Raw genomic sequence first — 25,825 nt, 5'->3', positions numbered from 1 at the left:
TTCCTGCACAAGAGCCTTCAAGTTTTCACGAGTTTTGATGCGTAAGCTTCGCATGGATCATCCGGGCTGTTGCTGCTGTATATGGGTATGTATTAGGATGTGTTTAGATGTTATTTATCAGTCCTTGAAGGGTCATAAGTGGTCTGGTCGCGCGAAAAAAAGGTGGAGCGCAAGTTGCCGCCGTGTGCACGTGGGGGGCTGTTTTCGGTATTCGGCTGGTTGGGGCAGGTTTTGGCTGGACTAGGGCTCGTGGCTAGGGTATGTACTGTGTCTTATGGTGTTAAGGTAGGTCTGGTCTTGGTCGTTTATAGGCTGGTCGGGTATGAAAGTTGCTTGTGACAAAAAAGGACAGCACACGAGCGAAGCGCACGCAAGGGCATGTCACGGCCGGTTGCTCCATGACGTCCACATGCGACCTGAGTTGGTAAGGACCATATCAGTGGCTTGGTTAGGGTATATGGTCATGGTATAGGGCGGCTTGGTTAAGGGCTGGTTCGAGCCATGGTAAGTTTGGAGCCATATAGAACTCGAACATGTAAAAAAGATGCCGAATAGAGCCTAGTGTTGCTTGTCTTGTTTTGGGATGGTTTCGGGCTGTTCCAGAGGTGATTCTAAGGTTATGGACAGTTTTTTAGATTGCTGGTCAAGGTTGAGTCGAGTCCCGTTCATGGGGGTAGGTCGCAAGTCGTTTTATTTTAATTCAGGAGTTGTATGAGTAAAGATGCAAGTTTATGTGTCGTTTTGAGTTGTAAGTTTTAAGTTGGGGCAGCATACCGGGGGTCGATCCAATGAGATCCACGGCGTTAGTAAATAAATATAACGTGCAAAAACATTATTTTTTAGGTATGTATAGTCAAGAAGCCAGAGAACGTGTCCGGAAACTTTCCAACTTATCTTATAATTATCTTATTATTGGTAGTGGATATCCAGTTCAAGGACTGTGGTGATCCTTGCCAGCCAAGCGCTCTGGTGTCAGTTTGATCAAACGAATTATGTTATGGTTCTACATTTCAATGAGCAGAATTATACGCAAAATGTTTAAGTTTATGTTATGTCAAGTGAAGCAAGTTTTATGAAGAATGTTTATACATGAAAGTCACTTCATATTTATTTATGCTTATGTAATTTACGTATCAAGTATGTTTAAATTGCATGAATTTTTATTATGTGATATTCTTTATTCACGGTTTATGCATGCGAAGTCTTTAGACTCAGTAGACTTGATTGACGCATATGACGTTGTTGAGGAGGCTAGAGGTGATGATCGGTGAGGAAGGTCGGACCATAGGCAGTGCACGTCCAATGGACTTGCAGTTTATGAGTTTTATGTATGTTAAAACTAATTTAGTACTCTGATTTATTTTATAGCATTTTTTGTTGGGAAACAAATTACTTCTTTGGGTGTTCTAAAATATTTTATGGATGTCGATATAGATCATTTTTACGCCTCAAAATCATCCGTATTTGAATTGTTTATTAGTCTTTATTCGAATTTTTAGGTTTAATTATTGAAAGAAAACTTGATTCCCAACCAATTCCGAACCCTGAACCAGAGATCATTGCCAAACGAACATTCCCGGAAGAGATCATTTCTAAACAAAACATCTCTCTTGTACATATGAACATCATAGAATCTATATCAACAAAATGTGGTAAATGCTTCCAGCCCACTCATCACTTAATTAACCGGTTGTTTGGGACTTGAATATCAACATTCTACAATGGGTGACTGAAGAGACACTCCCCACAGGGTGTACAAAGAGATATAACTCGCATACCAAAAGAGAAGGTTACGTCGAGGATGAAGGGGCGAGTAAATGAAGCCTCCCCATCAGTACTATAATATGGTAGATCATAGTGCATATGTTCATAACTTGCACATCTACAGAAGTTCGATTTACACTTTCAGTACTTGAATATATATTTGCCATGCGCAAAACTTCATTCCATCTGTACAAAAAATAACACGATATGGATGTTTCATATCTGCAAATTCATACCTGATCAAATAAGCACTGAATATGCTGTGTGCGAGGACTTTCAGATCCACATCAAGAGTATATATACATCAGGGACCGCCAAAGTTTCTAGATGAAAAAGATCAGCAATTCAAGACTTTTAAGATATTGACTTAGTCAGATGATCTTGTCCTATATTCTCTGGTTTTGCAAGAAAAATGACGAGATGTAGAAACAAGTAAATCTGCAGATTTCTGCTCTACAAGCGTTAGATATCTGGGACATAACAAAGTTTTTAGACACAAGCATCAGTTGCATAATCAATCTTTTTAATATGCTGGCTCATCCCATTGACCAACTGCTATATACTGTTTGATTCATCATGAGTCACGTCCATAATAGCGAATTCATGAGATCCATCATCCAACTCTATCGAACTAACTCCAGATGGATTTTTGTCGTCTGCCTTTCGCATCTGCATTCTTGTGTTTGAGACATTTCCCCAATCTCCAGACGCAGCATATATATTTGACAACAGCGACAAATTTCCAGCATTAACTGGCTCGAGTTTTATTAATTGATTGAGTACCTTCTCAGCAAGGAATGCATCATTGTGCATTCGACAAGCACCTAACAGAGAACCCCAAATAACAACATTTGGTTCAAATGGCATGTCATGCACAAGCCGAAAAGCTTCACTTAGACACCCACCACGACCTAAAAGATCAATTAGGCAACCATAATGCTGAATCTCAGGAACAATCCCATAATCTTTTTCCATACCATAAAAATAACAAATCCCCACCTTAACCATACTGGCGTGACTACAAGCAGATAAGACACCGACAAATGTCACTTTATCTGGTGTACACCCCTCTTGTTTCATCCTAGCGAAAAGCTGAAGAGCCTTCCGTTCATATCCATGCATTGCCAGTCCATGGATCATGGCGTTCCAGGTTACTACATCTTTTCTTTCCATCGCATTAAAAACACCCCATGCCATGTGCAAGCTGCCACACTTTCCATACATGTCGATCAAGGCATTACTCACCAGGATACTACACTTACGTCTACTCTTTATTATAGACTGATGAACCCTCTTCCCTAAACCTACTGAACCAGATTCAGCACTAGCAGATAAAATACTAACAAAAGTTCCATCATCCAAATTGAACCCTCCCTCCTCCATTTTATCATACAACTCTATTGCATCCTTCAAAAGCCCCATTTCAGCATATCCAGATATGATTATTGTCCAAGGAACCAAATTTTTCACTGGCATTTTATCAAACAATACCCTAGCCATTTCGATATCACCCATTTTTGCATAGCCTGATGTAATAATAGACCATGAGATTACATCCCTCAATGGCATCCTCTCAAACAGTGCAAATGCCTCGCTCATCTTTCCAGCCTTCACATAACCATCCAATATCGTGTTCCAACTCACCTTATCTCTCTGTGGCATTTCGTCAAACATATGCTTAGCTTCACTCAACTTACCTGTCCTCACAAGCCCGTTAATCATCGAATTATAGGTAACAACATCCTTCTCATCCATCGCATCAAACACATTCCTGGCCGCTCTAATACCCACTATCCCACACTTCAAGTACGCATCAATCAATGAATTACATACAAATAAATCCAAATAAAGATTGAGTTTTTCCACATGGGCATGAATCATTCTCACGCATTCAAACCGTGAACATGCCTTTAGAAGAAAAAGATAAGTCCAGTTGTCTGGAGAAATTCCAGATCTCAGCATTTCACTGAAAACATCAAAAGCTTTCAATGAATCAGAATTTCGTAAATGAGCTTTGATTAAAGTATTACATAAACGAGCATCTGGGCAAGGAACTTGATCAAACACATTGATGGCCAACCCCGTTTGGCAGCAAAGTGATAAAGCTGAGACGAGTTTCAGAGCCACAAAGGGATCTGTATGAAGATTATATTTGTAAATGAGAGCATGGAGTTGTTTTAGTTCGTTGATGTTTGTGCATTTGTCGAGGTCTGCGATTTTTTGCTCAAAAAACCTTCGTTTGGAGAAAAATACCGGAGCTCGAACTGTGGCAGGCATCTGCATTTGTTAGTGTTCAGTGAGCAAACGTGTGCCAAAAATGGAAATAGACCAACAAAAACTTAGCAAGGGACTGTGTTTCTGAACACGCAAATCCATTACTCTATTCAATGACCAACACCCAAAATAATTTTCAAATTACATATCTAAAGTTAAATTATGTTCTTTTTTATATGCTACATATGATGCATTGCACTTTACCTTCCTATGTAACTGAAAAATACAACTGATATATTATCTCTGATATTTTAAAAGAGAGGTAACATCATGTTAGTTTCTATTTACAAGTGTTTTTAACAATATCAAAGTGCTTTTGCAAAACTTAGCCCCCCACAATGCAACCAAACTAGCGTCGAGGAGAGGTTTAAATATAAGTTAAAACTGCTCAGTGACTAGATTTTTTTGGTTAACCTACTCGAAGGTGAAACTATTGGCATAAGAATAGGGCTAAAAAAGATCTGTGAAACATAGTTGGAAAAAAAATCTGACCACCTAATTACTATAAATAAACTCATATATACACTTCAAATTTCAATTCAATTCAATGGATCTGGAGCAAGACAGAGCGATCTAAGTTTCTAACAAGCCTGAAACTCTTTTACAACAAATCAAAATCTACAAAAGTCGCAAAGGTTCAGTCTGCTGAAAAGAAACCAAATAAATACTTGATATTCCTGTCAAGACGTATTAAAGAAAAGAAATTCAGATGCACTAAAGAAAAGAAATGGGAGAAAAAAAATGAAAATCATATAACAGATACCAAATTACAAGTGACCACAAAACATGATTGATAAGTGCACTTATTTTATATGAGAATCTATTTGAATTATGTTAGTTTGGATGGAATTATGCGTGGTATTTGTTATTTTCATGTCGTGCAGGAGATGAACAACTATTGGATGATTGATAGCGACTATAGGTATTTTTGATGTTGAACTGTTGATGAACTAGTAGATGATTTTAAAGCAGACTCCCCGTTCATTAGGTAGAGAGATCACCGAGATTGCGCAGGAGAAAAAGAAGCGCTACATGTGGATTTTACGGGCGCCTAGGCACTACTCAAGCAGCGCCGCCTGCGCGGAAAGACAATTGGGCTTTAATTTACGGGCTCGGGAGAATGATAAAAGAAGAATAGGGTTTTAGAGAGGGGCAGTCGTTTTGGGAGAAAAAAGACTTGAGAGACAAGAAGATACATTGGAGAAGGAATTGGAACGTCGTGATTGATCTTAACGACGAAGAACGACGAATCTGGGGACAGAGACGCCACTTCTGATTTGTTATCTAATCTTCCGCTTTAATTTCTGGCGTTGAGATGTCTAAATCTTCAAAAATGCTTTGTTTTTGTTTAGATTTCGTTATGCGCTAACTTTTCAAATCTAGAGGATGATGTAGCTTCGTTGACACGATAATTTTGACTCAGTTGCTTATATGATTGAATTCCTATTTATTTAATTTTGTTCTCTAGTTCTTATTGACTTCAGTTTACTGGCCATAAATTGATTGTGATCAAATTAATTCTACAACTCGGGAGAAGGATTAGAATTATAGATCACTAAAGACACATCGTTAAATGTTTATACTGTTCGGAAGACGTATAACTTTAGCGGGACTTAGGTAAGATCATCGTTTGCATATATCATTTGAACTTAGACTTTTATTAGGAATGTTTGAATCGAAGTTTGAATGATACACTTTATTCGTCAGTTGGGAAAGAGGGAATAAAATAATTAAGTGTTCTTGGTTATTAAATGACTGGGCTTATTGAATATAAATTCAACTGGGAACAGTTATCGTGGAAATTAAATGAAATCATTCCTCTAGATACTTTCTCTCGTTGATTAATTCGGTGACTCGATTAATATTCATTTCATATTAATTCGTTTTCAGTAAACTATACCTCTTATTGATTCTTTTAAATAAAGTCGCGACTATTTTAATTACAAGCACTGATATACTTTTATATATACACTTCTCGTGGGAATGATACTTTACTCTCTTATATTAAAACTTGACAACCGTGCGCTTGCGAGCAGAAAATACGCAACAATGATACAGAAGATAAGAATAGCTTTTACCTTGAATATGGGTGGTTGAATGGTATTGGGATTGAAGAAACACGCCATAACACAAAACTCACGGCACTTAGCTAAGGGATCACTCCTTCCCAGATGCCGCTGATTGGAGGTGAATATTAAATGTTTTCCAGGTACAAAAGCCTGGGAATTGACTGCCACAGATTGAACATTGACGTAGTAGCATTTTGACAACAACAACAAAGATCATAACAAAATAAAATGAAGTAGATTAATTACAAAAGAGTAGATAAGGTGGATTAGAGATAATCATGCTGCAAAAAGGGGAAGGGGAAGGTGAATTTGACTTAATGGGGCAGAGCATGCTGATAGCTCCATAAGCAAAGCCATTCCCTTCCCTAATCTGCTAGTAACATCATATACTATCAGTCAGCTTCCAATTGTTTTTTATTTTAATGAATTGTTTTTCCATAATAATATAACCGTACTACAATGACAGGTAGTTTAATGCGGAGTCGCTCAGTGATCTTAAGCTAACATGGAGCCTGTTCTTGGGACAGCACAGCTAAGCTAATCATGAGTCCATCAACAAAATTTCTAACAAGAAAGAACAGCCTCACACGCCGAATTTATCCCCGAGATAGCAATTCTGAAAGTAACGAAATCTAGGTAGCCCATTCAGTCGCAATGCCTTCAACATAACATCATCAAAATACACAAAACAAGAGCAGCTTCCCATTTCTAATCAAAACAGTATAAACTGTTCTATTATTCTAGTATGCCACGATCAAGAAACCAAATACTACATTAAATGGTATAACTTACAAGTAATATTTGGAACTTTATAAAAATCTACTTCAAGATAGTAAAAGCCAAAAAGGTTACAATTTGCAGCAAGAAAATGCTGGGCCATAACATACAAACATGAAAAGCAGGCAAATAAAGTTGGTGAAATCCACTCTATTAACCAGTGGTCCAACAAACAAAATAAAAGAAGTGAAAATGGGATTAGGATTTAAAGAATTACCTGATTATGGGTAGATAGCGATGCGTGGAGGTGACGATGGAGGGGAAAATCGAGGGCCGACTCCGAATTTGCCTGAAGATGGCGATTGGGTCCGTTATCAATTTTCATTGAAGCGCCTCTTATCCTAATTTCTTGTTTGCTTTTTTTAGAGAGATTTTCTTATTTGTTTTAGCACGAGTAAAACGTACATATACATATATAACATTTATGGGGATTAGCCAAATCTAACTCAAATTAATCAATAAAATTTTGAAATATTATAATATATCAATTTATATTCAAAATGAAACATTTAACTTATTTAAAATCGATTAATTTGCCTCATTGTCACTTTGTCAAAACATCGTAAACATCTCTTTTTTAAGAAAAAAAGTGAAACGACCAGAGTAAAATTGATCGAGTACCATTGCCTATGAGACTAGGGATGACAACTTTCCCCACGGGTTTGGAGCCCCGCGGGGAAAGCCCAAAATGGGGATGGGGATACTCGATTTTTTCGGGTTTGGGTTCAGGTTCAGGTTCGAAGATTTAAAAAAATCTCCGATGTAATTCGGGGCAGATATGGGATTCCCCGAACCCGCTCCGAAAATGATATCAGTAATAAAATAATAATATTATTAATATTAATAATATAATAATATTATTATTTTTTAAATATTAATAATCTTATTATTATTAATATTGATATTGATATTAATATTATCTCTAATAATAATAGATAATAATAAGTTTTTGGTTTGAGAAAATCCTCGAATTCGTCATCGTTTTGCCATATTAATATTTTTGAAACGGGGATGAGGGCGAGGATGGGAAGCTGATCCCCGAAATTTCAGGTTTGGGGATTCCCCGAACCCGAAAAAGCGGGGATTGGGGCAGATATGGGGATGGGGATGGAATTCGGGGATGGGGATGGGGATGGAAATGGCAAACCCGCCCCCGCCCCCGCCCCGGCCCCGGCCCATTGTCATCCCTATATGAGACAGTAAGAAAAAGTACGTTGATATTATGAAGTAACGCCAGTTAGTTAAGAAAAACTATGGAACGATCCTTTTTACGAGTGAGCTGACGGTGACTTCGAACTGTCATCTGGTTTCTTTTGCTTTTAGAGGTGCTGAATCGAATCCTGCTTGTGACAAGGCTTTCGAATCTATGTAAACAGGAAAAAAAATCCTCAAAATGTCACTTAGTTGTAGTTGGCAAAATATGACAGAGGGGTCTTTTATGATGAAAGAAGAGACCAAAAAAATGGAACCAAGGAAATTAATCTATAAAATGTATCATCATTAATTTCTTTTCATTCCAAAATTTTCTCATCCATCCTATAAAGAGAGAGTTATAATTTGATATTAATGTACCGAACACCATTGTGTAAAATTTTTTTGTAAATTTGAATTTATTTATAATTTTTTCTTTTATATTAAAATGTTGAGATAGTGGTAATTAGGACTCGGGATAGTGGGAAGAGAATGCGAGAAGTATTTGAGTGATCAATTTATTTTTTTTACACCCTAATTATTAAATATAATAGAAAAATGATAAATATAAATTTGAATATCTATTAAAATTACCAAATATTGTTTCTCCGACGATGAAAACACTATGTTGGGTCGACACTGACAATAAGAGACGAAAACTAGGGGAACAAATGAGATTAGAGATACCCCATTAATCCTAGCAGTAAACAATGGATACTAGGCGCTGTGCGTATCGGCCCGTGCAGTGTTTTACCTAACACATTAAGTATCATGTTGGGGGAGTACGTTCGCAAGAATGAAACTCAAAAGAATTAACAGGATCCCACACAAACAATGGTTATATTCGATGCCTTTGGAAACACGGACACAAGTGGTGCATGTTTATCGTCAGCTCATGCCTTAAGGTGTTGGATTATATCTCGCAACGAGCGCAACCCTTGTACTTAGTTGACATCGTTGAGTTTTAGGCAAACGAGCATATCAAATACCAGCTTTCTGTCAATAATCAGTGCAAATATCTTTTAATCGAGAATCAGAAAAGTTGTTTAATTGTATCCAATAAAATTATAAATGAAGAACAAACATATAATCTGGTCTAAAACTGCACACGAAGCTATCCGGGATACACATCAAAGAACAAACGATATAAAAGAAAGGAAGCTGGGTAATTCTGGTGCCGACTTTGCGTAGACGGAAATTTGTTCCTTTCAAGTGAATGCACTTCTTTAGTTCCTATTTTAAGCAGCAGACAAGTGTGTCGGACTGCAACACACCAATATTGCAGTCCAGGGCTCGAAAGCGAAGGATTTCTTCGCCTAAAGAAAATACGGGACTCCGGTTCTTGGTCCTCGCATGTGGTTGTTCTCCTCAGTCTCAGTAAAAAACTTCACTTTTCTTTCCTAATCAAGGGGAGTGTAGAAACCGAGAATGATTAAGTTCACATGAATAATACTTGAAACAATGGTTTCCAGTTTTGCATGCTGTTAGGTTTCAAATATTATCCATTTCCATGCCTAACAATGCCTCGTTGCAAAGGAGACCTTTGCTTCAAAAGTGAATAACTTATAGCCTAACAACGTTTTGACGCACAAGGCATCCTTCTAAATATTTGCTGAAAGTTTTTTTCCCTATACAGCCTAAAACATGATTTCCCCAGGTCATTTAACAATCATAAATAGGATCTAATTTCAGGCAGTAAAATATAAGCTAAATTATTCCCTAGGTCATTTAACAATCATAAATAGGATCTAATTTCAGGCAGTAAAATATAAGATAAATTATTCAAAAACTAGTAGACAAATTCACTTTACCGAGACACAAAGACAGTAAAACATAAGCTAAATTATTCAAAAACTCAGATAAATTCACTTTACCGAGACACAAACAGACATACACAGATAAAGAGAACACCACGAGGATATGAGCCTAATACCATGTTTTCATTGAAGCTCAATATTGAAGCAACATTTCCGCAACGGTAACAATAGTTAGGGGCAGACCACACCTGCATGATACACAGACGCAAATAAAATATAAAACAAACACGAAATTCTATATTTGAGCATGGGATACAACGTCACCATGATACAGAGTTAGCAACTCACAGTCACAAGTCCTTTATCTTGAAACATATACTTTAAACCTTCTTGGACAAGTTGGTGGGCCCGACAAACTAAATCAAGTTTGTTAATATGATTGAACTGCAGAAAACAATAACTATGTTAACCTGACTTCTCATATATTGAAATGTGCTAAGCAATCCAAAGGTCATTGAGTGTTATGCCATCAAAAGTCCATAACAAGCTAATGGTCATGTGCAGCTATTTTGGCCATTTTGTCGGACATTTCATTGCCTCACCTCAGATGTAACCCTTGATCCAAAAAGCCAGCCTGCTCCTCGAGGACTGACTGCCCACGTCTCAATATCTTCAGGATCACTCCACATTAAGTCACAGAAGGGCCCTTCATGAGGGATCTCACAGTTCCGCTCAATGACACGAATCTGCCAATCAAAACCAAACAAAAAAGAACATAGCAAAACTTACTAAGACCGATAATTTACACTACAATGCATATCAGATCAGCAGTATCATTTCAATATAAGTGAATGTTAGTTATGACAGGATCAGATTTTGATTAACAAAAGCAAAAAAATATTGTATAGTCATGACATGCTCAACTCCTTATTCTCCTCGGAGAGCATATCGTCACAATCTCATCTTATATCTGAGCTTATCATTCTGTCAATTTGAGATTTTGATGCATATGCACAAAAATAATATTCTTCAAACTGATGTTGATCTAACCTGATCAACAGTTCTAATATCTGGGGATAAGCCACCATGCACGCAAAGTACCTGGAATTCCAAAAAGGTGATACTTACTACTTACTACCACCAGCAAACATAGGGTGCATGAGAATAACAATAATGCTATTATAAGTGGATCTTCTGAGTATAATAAACCTTTACATTCCATTTCAATCGATTTTGAAAACCCTAAAAACTAGGTTAACATGGTACCAATATCGGAAGAAAATAGCAATTCAATGGTTTAATTTTTTGCAACTTTCAAATAATATAATATTTCTCTTGGTGGTGTTACTATTACTATTATTATTTTATTTTTTTTTAATTTATTTATTCCTTTTTTTTTTTTGGGGGGGGGGGGGTTGTGTGTTGGGGGTGTTGTAAGGCAGTGTGGATTGAGGTTGTAAGGGGTCGACTGGGAGGGGGTAGATGCATACTGTGCCATCTATAATTGCTGACAGAGTGAGATAGTCAAAAACATCTGTGCAGTATCGCCAAGCGTTAGCATTCCCATATTTCCTTGGACATTCATCATAGAATCCATAAACCTGCAAAAACAATCATGTGAAAACCAGAAAGCACACAGCAGTTTCCTGTCATGATGAATAATTATCTTGAGTAAAGGCTGTTGTTAGTTGATGCAATCAGTAAATGTCAAATTGTGGTCTCGCGATTTCTATCTAAAGAAAACTTCTAGATGTAAATATGAATGAGGATTTCATCACCAGCATATACAGTTCTTTTATAAACTTAAATCATTGAACTTAGTAATCATTACAGATGATGGCCAAATTTACGACATCAATTACCTGTGTTAGTTGCCTGCTCTCATGATTTCCACGTAGAAGAGTTATGTTAGCTGGGTATCTGGTAGCTAAGGAAAAAGGATGAAAATAACCATCAAACTGGAGGAAAAATATGAGCTCAAAACCATCTAAATTTACTTCAAGGCTTCTGGCTATTAACTAGCTCAAAAATAGAGTCCAACGTGGTTGGTAATCCAACAAGTCAATAGACGAAACAGAAAGGCTGCAGAATTCTATTAACTACAAAGGCACGTTGAATACAGAGGTTTCAAGATATCCCTAATAGTGTTTTGTTAAATAAGGATTAAGGTCGCGACAACAACTTTAGGAAGTTGGTTTCAATAAAAGGAATAAGAAGAATTCCAGTTTGAGTTATACATTTGAAAAACTACGCGTATTTTATTTCTAGAACAGAAAGAGCAGTAACCAATATCAACCAGCAAGTCAACTTTGAAGATCCAGAGATTTCAAATAACATAATGCTGTTGACATATGTTCGTGAAAAGTTCTATATTAAATCAATCAAGTGAGCCAAATGCTTGATGATTTCGGAAAAACAGCAATCTTTAAAAAAAGGTTGTGAATAAACTAGCAAGCAGATTAACAAATGCATGTATGATCTTGACAGTTAAATTGCCCAGCATTTTACGCACCTTGCTTTGAGAAGCAAAAGAATTGTGAAAACTTCAAGACTATTATAACCACGATCAACAAAATCTCCCTGCCAAAAAAATGCAGTAAGCAAAGTGGGAAAAAATTGACATATTGCTAAAAAACTCCAATGGCTTACCATAAATATGTAATTTGTTTCTGGTACATGACCTCCAGTTTGGAAAAGTTTCATTAAATCATGAAATTGTCCATGGATATCCCCACAAACGGTAACTGGACTATTGACTGGTTGAACATTTGACTCCTCGATCAATATCTCCTTCACCTGAAAAAGGCAAGAGCAGCTTAAGTTTAAGAAAACTTGTATAAGCACTCAGCCCAAGTCCAAAGTTGTCGAAAGCGGTCGCCTCGGTCGCTTAAGCGCAAAGCGACTCGAGGCACAAGGCCTGCACTTCTGAGAACTCGGAAGCGCAGGAGGTCTACAAAGTGCACGCTTCAGTGCGCTTCGCTTGGGGGCGAAAGACGATCGCCTGTGCTCTTTATAGAAGCCGCACAACCTCTCTTTTTTTAAGTTTTTTCAGACTTAAAATCGCACTTTAACTTAAAATCGCACTTTCAAAGTGCAATTTTAAGTATGCCTAAGGCCCTAACAATTTTTAAAAACAAAATTAAGCCCAACCTATTTAAACCATCGGTGTCTTGCTTCTCAAATCTCACCACTCTCACTGCCTTGTTGCCGCCTCGCCTCAGCGTCTCTGCCTTGTTGCCGCCTCGTCTTTGCCTTGCTGCCGCCGCTATTCCGCCGTCCTCTTCTCTTTTGCTGCCCAAAATTGGTAAACCCTAATTTTAGGAATTTTTGTAAAAAAAATTAATTGTATTGTTTTTTTAATAATAGGTGATTGTTATTTATTTTTCAGTTATTTAACCATGTCAAACAAAACAATTCCATTTGATATTGCTCGGAATTATGCAACACTTCCGGATCCTAAAAATCCAAATATTGTAAGTCTTTTTTGTGGTAAAATAACAAATGTTTGGATATATCGGCACAAGCTACATTTAGTTGAGGGTAATAGAAATGTGAAAACTTGCCCGAAATGTCCAGAGAGCATGTTAAAGAAGAAATTAAAGAGTTTATGCAAAAAAAAGATCTTTGAAGAATCAAATGGATGTATTCCTCATTTAGATGATATTGTTGTTTTGGAAGAAAATGATGTTCAAACTAAACTGAAGGGAAACGACAAATATCCGGTTCAAGTGTCTCTCCTACGGTGCAAAGTAAAAAGTGTAAACAAACAGGGCCTATTGACCTTTATTTTGTGAAAGACAGAGAAAAAATTGTCAGACAAAGGCGTGCAAAAAATAAAGGCCAATATGATGAAAATAAGAATAAATTGAGAGAAGATGTAGCTAAAAAATTTGTTACGTGGATGTATGATACCGGAATTCTTTCCAATGCCGTTAAATATGATTTTTTGCAGCCCGGTAGTGATGCTATTGTGACTTTTGGAGAGTGGAAATGAAATCATCATCATATGTAACAGTTAAGTATTTGAAGGAGGAGTTGACAAAAACGAACTTGCTTCTCAAATACCACGAAGAAGATCATGCTAGATATGGTTTCACAATCATGGCAAATTGGTGGATGGATAAAAAAAGTAGAGCTCTTATAAATTTTATGGTAAATGGTCCTAAAGGAAGCATATTTGTTGAATGGCTAAATGCTTCGAGTTATTCTCACACAGCCAATAAGATGTATGAGCTACTTTCTAAATTTGTGAATCAAATTGGAGAACAGAATGTGGTTCATGTTGTAACAGATAATGCAAATCGCAATGTTATAGCAGGTAATATTTAATTTGTAAATTGAATTCCAAATCAGAGAAGTGGGCAAAAAGTCAATATTCTAAACAGGCACAAGAAAACATGTAGCAGAAGTAATATTGATGTCTTCTTTTTGGAAACTGCAGTTTTTGATTTAAAAGTTGGTGGCCCATTGCTGAAAGTATTGTGCCTAGTAGATGGTGAAAAAAGGTCCTCTGTGAGTTACATCTATGAGGCAATGGACAGAGTCAATGAAGCTATCGCTGCCATTTACTAATAATGAAGAGAAATATGGTGGTATTTTTTAAATCATCGAGAAAAGATGGAACATTCAACTCCATCATCTTTTGCATGCGGTTGGAATATTTTTAAAATCCTGAGTTTTTTTACTCAAATCGCGACATAGAAAATGATGAAGAAATGTTGAAGGGTATGTATAAATGCATAGCTAAATTGGTGTGAGGCGAAGATTTAATATATAAGATCACAAATCAATTGGAGAAATACAAAAAACAAAAGGGATTTTTGGTTTACACATGACTAACATACAAAGAGCTTCAAAATCACCTGGTAAATGATATTTAGTGCAATATCAATTTATTTCTCAAGCATTACTTATAAATAGTTACAAACATTGGATGATAAGAAATTTAATATTATATTTTTTTGTGTTTCAACTTTCAAGCTGATTGGTGGTCTTCTTATACTGCATCAAGACCTGAATTAAAAATATTTGCAATGAAGATTTTGTACCTCACATGCTCTTCTTCAGGCTGTCAACGTAATTGGAGTGTATTTGAACATGTGAGTTATAGTTTTTTTATAAATATTAAATTTTATATTATGAAGTATTGACGTAACTTCTTACTATCTAATTTTTTGGCAGATAGATTCTAAAAAAAGAAAAAAATAAATAAGTTGTCTAAACAATGATTGAATTATTTGGTATATATCAAATACAATAGAGCGTTGAAACGGAGATATATCATGAGAGATAAGATTGATACTATTTCTTTTTCAGAAATAGATGATAGTAATACATGGTTGTTGGGAAACTTGAATGACATTGATAAAGACAATGATGATAACGATTTGTCTATGAAGATGATAAGTTGCGTTGGAGTGATGTAGCACAAGCGGCTGGGGTTTGTGTTTCGATCTCGAAATGCCCCTACTTCAAAAGGCGCATCACCATCTACCTTAGCAAAAAGAAAGCAATCTTCTGCTCGAGCTAGTCTAGTGGATGAAGAAGACATAAACATTGATGATGAAACTGAAAAAGATGACAACGATGGATACAAATCAAGCGATGAGGCTGATGACGTAGATTTGGAAGATGAATATGACAAATATTATGACATTTGATATTTCATCCATCATATTTTCAAAGACTTATTATTATTATTTTATTTTTATTTTTTTGATAATATTATGTTTATTGTGAGCGCTTCGCTTCGCGCTTTAAGCCCCAACACACCAGAGCGCTTTTTTGTGCCTCACGCTTTTGACAACTATGAGCCCAATACAACACAGTAGGAGATTGAGGCCAGAAACAACTATGAGTTCAATACAACACAGTAGGAGATTTGAGGCATTTTGAGCAACTTATGAATCACCACGAATCTGGAGCTTGAGAGAAGCATGGTGGACATCTCAAACGACCTTCTCCAATAAAATTCACGAAAACCCATTACCGAATTACAATATTCAGACCTACACTGTTTAACTACTTCCAACGATAAGGCCATACAACAAAAGGCACAACCTAACCACGAAAACCTAAATACGAAGCTATTCGAAAATGAAAAACCAGCTCCCAATTCTTCCCTTCCATTCAGGAAGAATTTCTTCAAAGCTGGAAGGTTAATAAATTGGAGGAAAAAAACGCTTAACCACTACACACAACAAAAACTAAAAAGGAGAAACTTTAAAACGTACGTATTCGCAGAGAAGTTGAAGCTCATCCTCAGACAAGTTCTGACCATCTTTCACCTTTGTTATCCACTGGTCCAATTCCATACCCTTCTCTTTAAATTGCAGTCAATTAACAACAGCAAGGATATAAATACACAATGTGAATGTATGTATCGAATCAATCTAGCGGTAATCGAGGTAACAGCGGGTGCCGGCCGGGAGGTAAGGGAGGCGATCGTCGGAGGGCGGGGCGAGCGCAGGACTTGAACAAGTTAGGGGCTGTTTGCCAGCCCAATCACACAATCTATTTATTTATTTTTCAGTTATTTAATTTAACTTTCTTAAGGAAATAACTGAAATTTAGTATTACCATATATTAAATGATACGTCAAATTTCACTATTTTTATTTTAAAAAATACACTCGTAAAAACACAGAAATTTTGTAATAGCATAAAACTATATCAATTTTATCTAATTGTAAATGTAAGAAAATTTATTTAAATCTTATCTAAATTAAATCACAAAAACTACTATTAAATCAATGATATAGATTTTCGACCACTAAAATATTATTATTTTTTATATCAAAATTTAAAAATATTACATTTTACTGCTGGTTATTGTTGGATATTTTAAGCTTAATGAATGAAAATTAAGCAAAGACGGATAGAAAACTCGAAACAAAAACATTGAAAGGAAAACCAAAACTTCCAAGTAGCGGAGGCACCTCCTTCGTGCCTTGGAAATTCCAGGACAGGGAGAGAGGCGCCTAGGCGCTCGTTAAGCGGCTCCCGGAGGCATTTTTTTACCAAGAGTCGCGAGTTCTCATGGACCAACAATCTTAAGATGAATTTTGATATTCTTTGGATACTTTCTTTTTTGGTTTGCAACTTTGAAGATGTATGACAACGAACATGAACTACTTCAAATTATGCAGTCTCACGGCAATACATCGACTTCTGGATCTGAGTGAATTAACACAATGAGAGACAAAATAACATCAACTTTGAGAGGAAACAAAGAAAGAGCATTTTGAAATTCTTCTTTTAAAAAAGGAGTTTACTTCATTTTATGATTACAAAAAGTTATAGATTGAGTCAACCTGTCTCACGGATATAGTGCTACCGACTCACATACTTACTCAATTTAAATAACAAAATGAGACATGATCTAAATATTATTATAAATTTTAAAAATATATATATTTGGTTAGAAATTGTTTTGTCTTATAAAAGTATTTTTGCTAAATAAATAATGTTTTGTGGGATTTCTTTATATATATATATAGCTCTACATTATATATATATATATATATATATATATATATATATATATATATATATATATATATATATAAATTAAAAACGAGTAGTAGAGCTATCAAAATAGGTTAGATTCATCGAGTCAACCCGTTCCGCCACATAACATAAGTTGATTGGATTGCTCAATATTCCCTTGATTTGTTTCAAGTTATTTAGGGGGGTGTATTTGTAAGGACCGTGTATCGTATTATCGTAAATCTTATGTGATTATCGATAATTTATGAAATTGTCATGTGATTATGTATTTGATGTATATCTTGACAATGGAATTGAGAAAATAAGTATTTAATACGAATTTGACGTTGTAAGAGCTCGAGTGGAGAACCCGGACGCCAATAAGTACAAAATCGATATTTTGTAAAGAACATCTGGCGCCCGAGCGGTAGAAGATTACCGCCCGAGCGCCAGTATAGCATATGAGGGTGTTCTTGGACAGAACATGCCGCGCCCGAGCGGTAATATGTGACCGCCCGAGCGCGGTACAAAAATAGCTCGGGGACAGAATGTCTCGCGCTCGGGCGCGAGAATTCTACCGCCCGAGCGCCGAAACTGTGGAGATAAGAATAAGCCTTTTCTTCTTTCTTTCTTCACTTTTCTTTCAGAAAGTTCGAGAGGCACGAGAAATTTTGATTTTCTTCCGTCCAAATCGACTTCGAAACGCTGTCTAAACGCGAAACAACTTATATATTTGTGATCTTCGCGTCGAGGGCTTCTGACTGAGGTAAATTCTTCTGGTTCCAGCAGCTCTAAATATCAAAGTGCTGGAATAGCATGTATTTGAAGTTGAAATTCCTATATGTGGTACAATAACCGACAATAAACTCATATTCGAAGTCGGAATTGAATTATGATTTGATTTGGATTTGATATGAATTTTTGAAGTTTCAAATGATATTTGAAACTCATATTAATGATTTGGAGTATGTTATTGATTGGAATTTGTATGTTATTGATGTAGATAAAGTGTAATATCAATATCTTCAGGCTACATCAGTTGGAAACGAAGAATTGAGGTATGTTGCGACCGGGTAACATACGACAGGTATCCGTATTATATGATATATGTCGGATTGATTTGATTGATTGGAATGAGAATACATGTCTATATGCCTTATTTGTTGATTGATGTGGCATACATGACATTGAGATTGAGATATCGATGTATAAAATAAATGTTTTGTTAACACACATCGTTTGATGCATACATCGATACATGACATGCACGTTGAGCTATGATCCTTGGATACCCTGATATGATTTGATTGGATTCTGGGGTTTGTGAACATAATTGCTATGTTTGGTATTATATGACCCTTAAAACATAGACATTTGTGGCCCCGATGATTGGATATGAGATTTGGGATTTGATGACGCTTCGTCGACGCTATCATACGAGTATCCCTTATTGAGGCCGGTGTGCCAGCTCGAGCATTGATTTGATAGCGATTCGATTGATTCTGACATGTGCTCAGTGGATGGGCATTTGACCCGATACCTCCACGACATACATGCATTGCATACCATATATCATTGTTTAGATATCTGTGGTATATATTTGATTGGTTGTTCCATACGGAGCTTTGCTCACCCCCAAGGGGGGGCTGTTGTTGTCTTTGTGTGTGGGCAATGGCGCAGGTACTCCAGGATATCAGGAGACCGGAGATGGTACTTCTAGAGGGAGCCACAGCTTGGGCTGAGGTTTTATGTTTATGTCTTGTTCCCAGTATATATGTATATGTATCTATATACCGAGGCATGTCTCGAGGATATGAGATGTTTGTATGTGATTGGTTTTGATTACGTGTGGGCATGTTTATGATGTGAGACTAAATACTATTTTTAGTATTCAAATAAAATGATTTGGGCTCATTGTAAAGAAAATTTAAACTCGTTTTCCGCTGTAATTAGTTAACCCTAATCAGATTGCATTGTAATAACAATTAGGAGCTAAGGGCCCCACACAGAGTGGTATCAGAGCATAGCTGGGAATGCTCGATTGAGTTTTGTGTACACTTGAATAGGCACAAATGAATTGTGCGCTTGTGTTTGATTTATTTGTATTACTTGCTCCTACTTGATTTGATTCGAGTAAGTATTTGATGAGATTGATGATATGAGATGATGAGATTATGAAATTGATATTGATTTGTGATATTCATCTTTTGATTTGTAGATGGATCCCACAAATGAAACTGCGAGTAGCAGTACTGAGAGAATAGTTGGGCAATTTGAAGGATTGTCCATGGATGTAGTGATGGCTGGATTCCAGGATCTAAAACCACCGAGGTTCTTTGGCACTGAGAGTGCTGAAAGAGCTGAGGCTTGGTTAAAGGATATCGAGCACTTGTTTAATATTGTTGAGTATTCCAACGCTCGGAGACTGAAACTTGCTCTCTATCAATTGAAAGACCGAGCTAAATCTTGGTGGGAAGCCGCTGAGATTGGATTGAAAGAGGAAGGGATTGAAGTCACTTGGGATGTCTTCAAGGCCCAGTTTTTGGAGCAGTACTCTCCTCCTTCTTATTATATTGTCCAGGAGAATAAATTTAATAATCTGCAGCAGGGAACGATGACTGTTGCAGAGTATGCTTCAAAATTTTCTACTCTGTTGAGGTATGCACCTCACGTAGCTGGGAATGCGAAGGCAAAATATAACAGGTTTGTAAATGGATTACATTCTGTTTTATATACTTATGTGGTTTCTGGATTGCCTACCAGCTACGCAGAGGCATTTGAACGAGCTAAGGCAGCCGAGGCTGGACTTAGGAGAGAAGGTCCACAGTATACTCTTCCACCTCCGGTGTCAGCTCAGCAGCCTACTTTGCGGCTGAGGGGTAAGAAGTTTACGAAGACTGGTTCTGTTTTTTCGTCTTCTTCGAGTTCGAGTGGATCACAGAGAGGGAGTCATGTGATTGCTCCTTACTGTAGCCATTGTGGGGTTAAACATACTATCGAGCAGTGTCGAGGTATGTTTGGTACTTGTTATCAGGGCAGGAAGGCCATTTCTCTCGTGTATGTCCGAACAGGGGTATGACTTCTTCCCAACCCCAGCCAGGATTTAAAGGTGGCCCCAGTATGATGAGACCTACTGTTCTTGCTCCATCCTTTCAGCAGTCGAGTGTCCCACGATATCGAGGACCGGGTGGTCAGAGTGCCCAAGTCCTCCTCAAGTGAGAGTGTATGCCATGACTGAGGATCAGGCGAGAGAAGCTCCTGGTGGAGTGATTGCAGGTATTTGCACGCTTTGCGATTATCCTGCACGTGTTTTATTTGATACAGGAGCATCTCATTCATTCATATCTCATGCATTTGTTGCATCTCATGATATTGAGTGTACCCCATTGTATGATACTTTGTCGATAGCCACGCCAGCAGGGAAGATTATTTTGTCTGAGAAAGTTGTGCACAATTGTGTATTGATATATGAGGATAATGTGGTATTTTTGAATTTGATTGTCCTCCCAATGCATGACTTTGATTGTATTGTTGGCATTGATATCTTGATGGCAAATCGAGCTACTGTTGATTGTTGTCATGGAGTGGTTCGATTTCGACCGATTGATGGACCCAAGTGGAATTTTTATGACAAGGGTTCCCAAGCCAAAATTCCATTGGTATCTTCCTTGGAAATGTCTCGACTTTTGACTAGCGGAGATGAGGGTTATCTTATCTACGCTATTGATATCTCTAAGAAGGAATCTTCTTTATCTGAGATTTCTGTTGCGAATGAGTTTCCAGATGTATTTCCCGATGAGATTCCTGAGTTTCCTCCTCATCGAGAAGTTGAGTTTAGTATTGATCTTGTGCCGGGGACTGCGCCTATTTCTAAAGCTCCTTATCGCATGGCACCTCTGGAATTGAAAGAATTGAAATAACAATTGCAGGATCTTCTCGATAAGGGATATATTCGGCCGAGTGTATCGCCTTGGGGAGCTCCAATTTTATTTGCTCGGAAGAAAGATGGTACTATGCGAATGTGTATCGATTATAGGCAATTGAATCAGGCTACTGTGAAAAACAAGTACCCACTTCCTCGTATTGATGACTTATTTGATCAGCTTCAGGGTACTTCTGTATACTCGAAGATTGATCTTCGTTCTGGGTATCATCAAGTACGAGTTCGAGACGAAGATGTGCCCAAAACTGCTTTTCGTACGAGGTATGGCCACTATGAATTCTTGGTTATGCCTTTTGGTCTCACGAATGCTCATGCTGTCTTTATGGATTTAATGAATCGTGTCTTCCGAGATTATCTTGACCGATTCGTTATCGTGTTTATTGATGATATTCTTGTATATTCGAAATCGAAAAAGGAGCATACTGAACATCTGAGACTGGTACTTCAAACTCTTCGTACTAGTCATTTATATGCTAAATTGTCCAAATGTGAATTTTGGATGGACAAAGTGGTATTTTTAGGCCACGTCATTTCGAGACATGGCATATCTGTTGATCCTACGAAGGTCGAAGCTGTATTGAATTGGCCGAGACCTACGGATGTTCCTGAGATTCGTAGCTTCATGGCTTTGGCTGGATATTATCGTCGTTTTATTGAAGGATTTTCGAAAATATCTAAACCTATTACTCAACTGACGCAGAAGAATCAACGATTCATTTGGTCAGATGAATGTGAAGCTAGTTTTCTTGAATTGAAGACGAGATTGACCACAGAACCTGTACTTACTATTCCCTCAGGTACCGGAGGATTTGTGGTATGTATAGATGCGTCTGGTAAAGGTTTGGGCTGTGTTCTGATGCAACATGGCAAAGTGGTTGCTTATGCGTCTCGTCAATTGAAATCTCATGAAACTCGTTATCATGTTCATGATCTTGAACTGGCCGCCATTGTGTTTGCATTGAAGATTTGGTGCCATTATTTGTACGGAGAAAAGTTTGTTATCTATTCAGATCATAAAAGCCTGAAATATCTCTTTTCTCAATCTGATTTGAATATGAGGCAACGCAGGTGGATGGATCTCCTGAAGGATTTTGATTGTGAGATTCAATATCACCCTGGATTGGTGAATATTACTGCGGATGCCCTTAGTCGAAAAGTTTATGATTCTGTTCTAGCATCTGTTTGGTTCACCAAACTACACGAGGATATATGTACTTCTGGCTGGACTTTTCACTCGAATTGGAATTCTGTCACTGTCTCAGCATTGCAAATTGAGCCGAACTTGATATCGAAAATACGAAAGGCCCAACGAAGCGATGCTCAGATCCAAAAGTCGAAAGAACTTGTATCTGCTGAACATCAGTCTGGATTTCAGATTTCTTCTGATGGTTCTTTACGACTTAATGGTCGGCTGGTAGTCCTTAATGATTCTGATTTGAAATATGCCCTTCTTCGAGAAGCACATTGTAGTAAATACAGTATTCACCCTGGATGCCGAAAGATGTATTTGACATTGAGGCCTCAATTCTGGTGGAAACGTATGAAGAAGGACATTGCTGAGTTTATTTCTAAATGTCTTGTCTGTCAGCAAGTGAAAGCCGAGAGAATGAAACCGGGAGGATTGCTCCATAGTCTTGAAATCCCGAAATGGAATTGGGAACATATTGCTATGGATTTTGTGACTCATTTACCTCGTTCGCCCAAGGGCTGTGATGCTTTTTGGGTCATTATTGATCGGCTTTCGAAATCTGCGCATTTCATTCCGTATGAACGGACTTATCCTTATAAGAGAATGGCCCGTTTATACATTGAGAATGTTGTGAGGCTGCATGGTGTGCCAGTCTCAATTGTATCTGATCGTGATCCAGATTTGCTTCTAAATTCTGGGGTAGTTTCCAAGAAGCGATGGGTACGCGTTTGGCTATGAGTACTGCCTATCATCCTCAAACTGATGGCCAGACCGAGCGTACGATTCAAACATTGGAGGATATGTTGTGTGCTGTTGTGATGGATTTCAAAATGGGATGGAAAGATGCCTTACCATTGGTAGAATTTTCTTATAATAATAGCTTTCAGACGAGTATCGGTATGGCACCGTTTGAAGCTCTATATGGGAGACGATGTAGATCACCGTTATTCTGGGATGAAATTGGTAAGAGACAATTGACTGGACCTGAAATGATATAGGAAATGAACGATAAGGTTCAGTTAATTCGGCAGCAGATGAAAGCTGCTCAGGATCGTCAAACAAGTTATGCGAACAAACGAAGACGACCCTTGGAATTCCAGAAAGATGACAGAGTGTTTTTGAAAATATCTCCCTTTAGAGGCACTGTTCGATTTGGCATGCGAGGGAAATTATCTCCTCGATATGTTGGTCCATACGAGATTCTGGATCGAGTTGGCGATCTTGCTTATCGATTGGCATTGCCACCAGCTCTATCTGCTATTCATGATGTGTTTCATGTTTCTATGTTGAGAAAATATGAACCGGATCCATCACATGTACTTACACCTGATGAGGTTGAACTGGATCCTTCTATTTCCTATGTTGAACAACCTGTTCGCATTATGGATCGAAAGGAGAAGATATTGCGAAATAAATTGATTTCGTTGGTTTGAGTACAATGGACACGACATGGGGTGGAAGAGTCGACGTGAGAATTGGAGAGCAAGATGCGAGAATCATATCCGCACTTATTTGATTCTATTCCACATGCTCCATTGTATTCAATGTATTCTGATCCGTTTACTGATTTTAGTTTTGATATGTACTATAACTGGTAACATATATATGTTTGCCAATGTTATGTATATAGAGATGTTTGAGATTTCGTGGGCGAAATCTTTTAAGTGGGGGAGAAATGTAAGGACCGTGTATCGTATTATCGTAAATCTTATGTGATTATCGATAATTTATGAAATTGTCATGTGATTATGTATTTGATGTATATCTTGACAATGGAATTGAGAAAATAAGTATTTAATACGAATTTGACGTTGTAAGAGCTCGAGTGGAGAAGCCGGACGCCAATAAGTACAAAATCGATATTTTGTACAGAACATCTGGCGCCCAAGCGGTAGAAGATTACCGCCCGAGCGCCAGTATAGCATATGAGGGTGTTCTTGGACAGAACATGCCGCGCCCGAGCGGTAATATGTGACCGCCCGAGCGCGGTACAAAAATAGCTCGGGGACAGAATGTCTCGCGCTCGGGCGCGAGAATTCTACCGCCCGAGCGCCGAAACTGTGGAGATAAGAATAAGCCTTTTCTTCTTTCTTTCTTCACTTTTCTTTCAGAAAGTTCGAGAGGCACGAGAAATTTTGATTTTCTTCCATCCAAATCGACTTCGAAATGCTGTCTAAACGCGAAACAACTTATATATTTGTGATCTTCGCGTCGAGGGCTTCTGACTGAGGTAAATTCTTCTGGTTCCAGCAGCTCTAAATATCAAAGTGCTGGAATAGCAAGTATTTGAAGTTGAAATTCCTATATGTGGTACAATAACCGACAATAAACTCATATTCGAAGTCGGAATTGAATTATGATTTGATTTGGATTTGATATGAATTTTTGAAGTTTCAAATGATATTTGAAACTCATATTAATGATTTGGAGTATGTTATTGATTGGAATTTGTATGTTATTGATGTAGATAAAGTGTAATATCAATATCTTCAGGCTACATCAGTTGGAAACGAAGAATTGAGGTATGTTGCGACCGGGTAACATACGACAGGTATCCGTATTATATGATATATGTCGGATTGATTTGATTGATTGGAATGAGAATACATGTCTATATGCCTTATTTGTTGATTGATGTGGCATACATGACATTGAGATTGAGATATCGATGTATAAAATAAATGTTTTGTTAACACACATCGTTTGATGCATACATCGATACATGACATGCACGTTGAGCTATGATCCTTGGATACCCTGATATGATTGATTGGATTATGGGGTTTGTGAACATAATTGCTATGTTTGGTATTATATGACCTTTAAAACATAGACATTTGTGGCCCCGATGATTGGATATGAGATTTGGGATTTGATGGCGCTTCGTCGACGCTATCATACGAGTATCCCTTATTGAGGCCGGTGTGCCAACTCGAGCATTGATTTGATATCGATTCGATTGATTCTGACATGTGCTCAGTGGATGGGCATTTGACCCGATACCTCCACGACATACATGCATTACATACCATATATCATTGTTCAGATATATGTGGTATATATTTGATTGATTGTTCCATACGGAGCTTTGCTCACCCCCAAGGGGGGCTGTTGTTGTCTTTGTGTGTGGGCAATGGCGCAGGTACTCCAGGATATCAGGAGACCGAAGATGGTACTTCTAGAGGGAGCCACAGCTTGGGCTGAGGTTTTATGTTTATGTCTTGTTCCCAGTATATATATATATGTATCTATATACAGGGGCATGTCTCGAGGATATGAGATGTTTGTATGTGATTGGTTTTGATTACGTGTGGGCATGTTTATGGTGTGAGACTAAATACTATTTTTAGTATTCAAATAAAATGATTTGGACT

The 25,825-nt window shown here is 37.5% G+C and overlaps 2 protein-coding genes across 4 annotated transcripts; both read right to left on the bottom strand.

The window, feature by feature from the left end:
• Positions 1–1,933: 1,933 nt before the first annotated feature.
• On the bottom strand, positions 1,934–7,218 carry LOC142520539 (pentatricopeptide repeat-containing protein At3g29230-like). Of its 2 annotated transcripts, XM_075623558.1 has the most exons (4): positions 7,102–7,218; positions 6,117–6,268; positions 3,845–4,041; positions 1,934–3,730 (listed from the first exon to the last, which is right to left on the bottom strand). In XM_075623558.1, the coding sequence occupies exons 2-4, from the start codon at positions 6,162–6,164 to the stop codon at positions 2,320–2,322; spliced, it is 1,656 nt and encodes a 551-aa protein (XP_075479673.1). In that variant the 5' UTR covers positions 6,165–6,268; positions 7,102–7,218; the 3' UTR covers positions 1,934–2,319. The 2 variants fall into 2 exon arrangements, with proteins under 2 accessions (XP_075479673.1, XP_075479672.1); XM_075623557.1 differs by having other exon boundaries at positions 1,934–4,041.
• Positions 7,219–9,086: 1,868 nt separating this feature from the next.
• LOC142520919 (phytochrome-associated serine/threonine-protein phosphatase-like) lies at positions 9,087–16,331 on the bottom strand. 2 transcript variants are annotated; one of them, XM_075624076.1, is made up of 11 exons: positions 16,066–16,331; positions 12,983–13,123; positions 12,482–12,628; positions 12,345–12,412; positions 11,695–11,752; positions 11,323–11,433; positions 10,883–10,933; positions 10,435–10,578; positions 10,181–10,276; positions 10,009–10,080; positions 9,087–9,475 (listed from the first exon to the last, which is right to left on the bottom strand). In XM_075624076.1, exons 3-11 carry the CDS (start codon positions 12,533–12,535, stop codon positions 9,392–9,394), a joined length of 738 nt encoding a protein of 245 aa, XP_075480191.1. In that variant the 5' UTR covers positions 12,536–12,628; positions 12,983–13,123; positions 16,066–16,331; the 3' UTR covers positions 9,087–9,391. The 2 variants fall into 2 exon arrangements, with proteins under 2 accessions (XP_075480191.1, XP_075480190.1); XM_075624075.1 differs by lacking the exon at positions 12,983–13,123.
• Positions 16,332–25,825: the final 9,494 nt, after the last annotated feature.

The sequence above is a fragment of the Primulina tabacum genome, chromosome 12, assembly GCF_025594145.1.
Source record: "Primulina tabacum isolate GXHZ01 chromosome 12, ASM2559414v2, whole genome shotgun sequence".
Taxonomy (NCBI): Eukaryota; Viridiplantae; Streptophyta; class Magnoliopsida; order Lamiales; family Gesneriaceae; genus Primulina; species Primulina tabacum.
The sequence above is the reverse complement of the archived record's forward strand: the minus strand, read 5'-3'. Positions and strand labels throughout refer to the sequence as shown.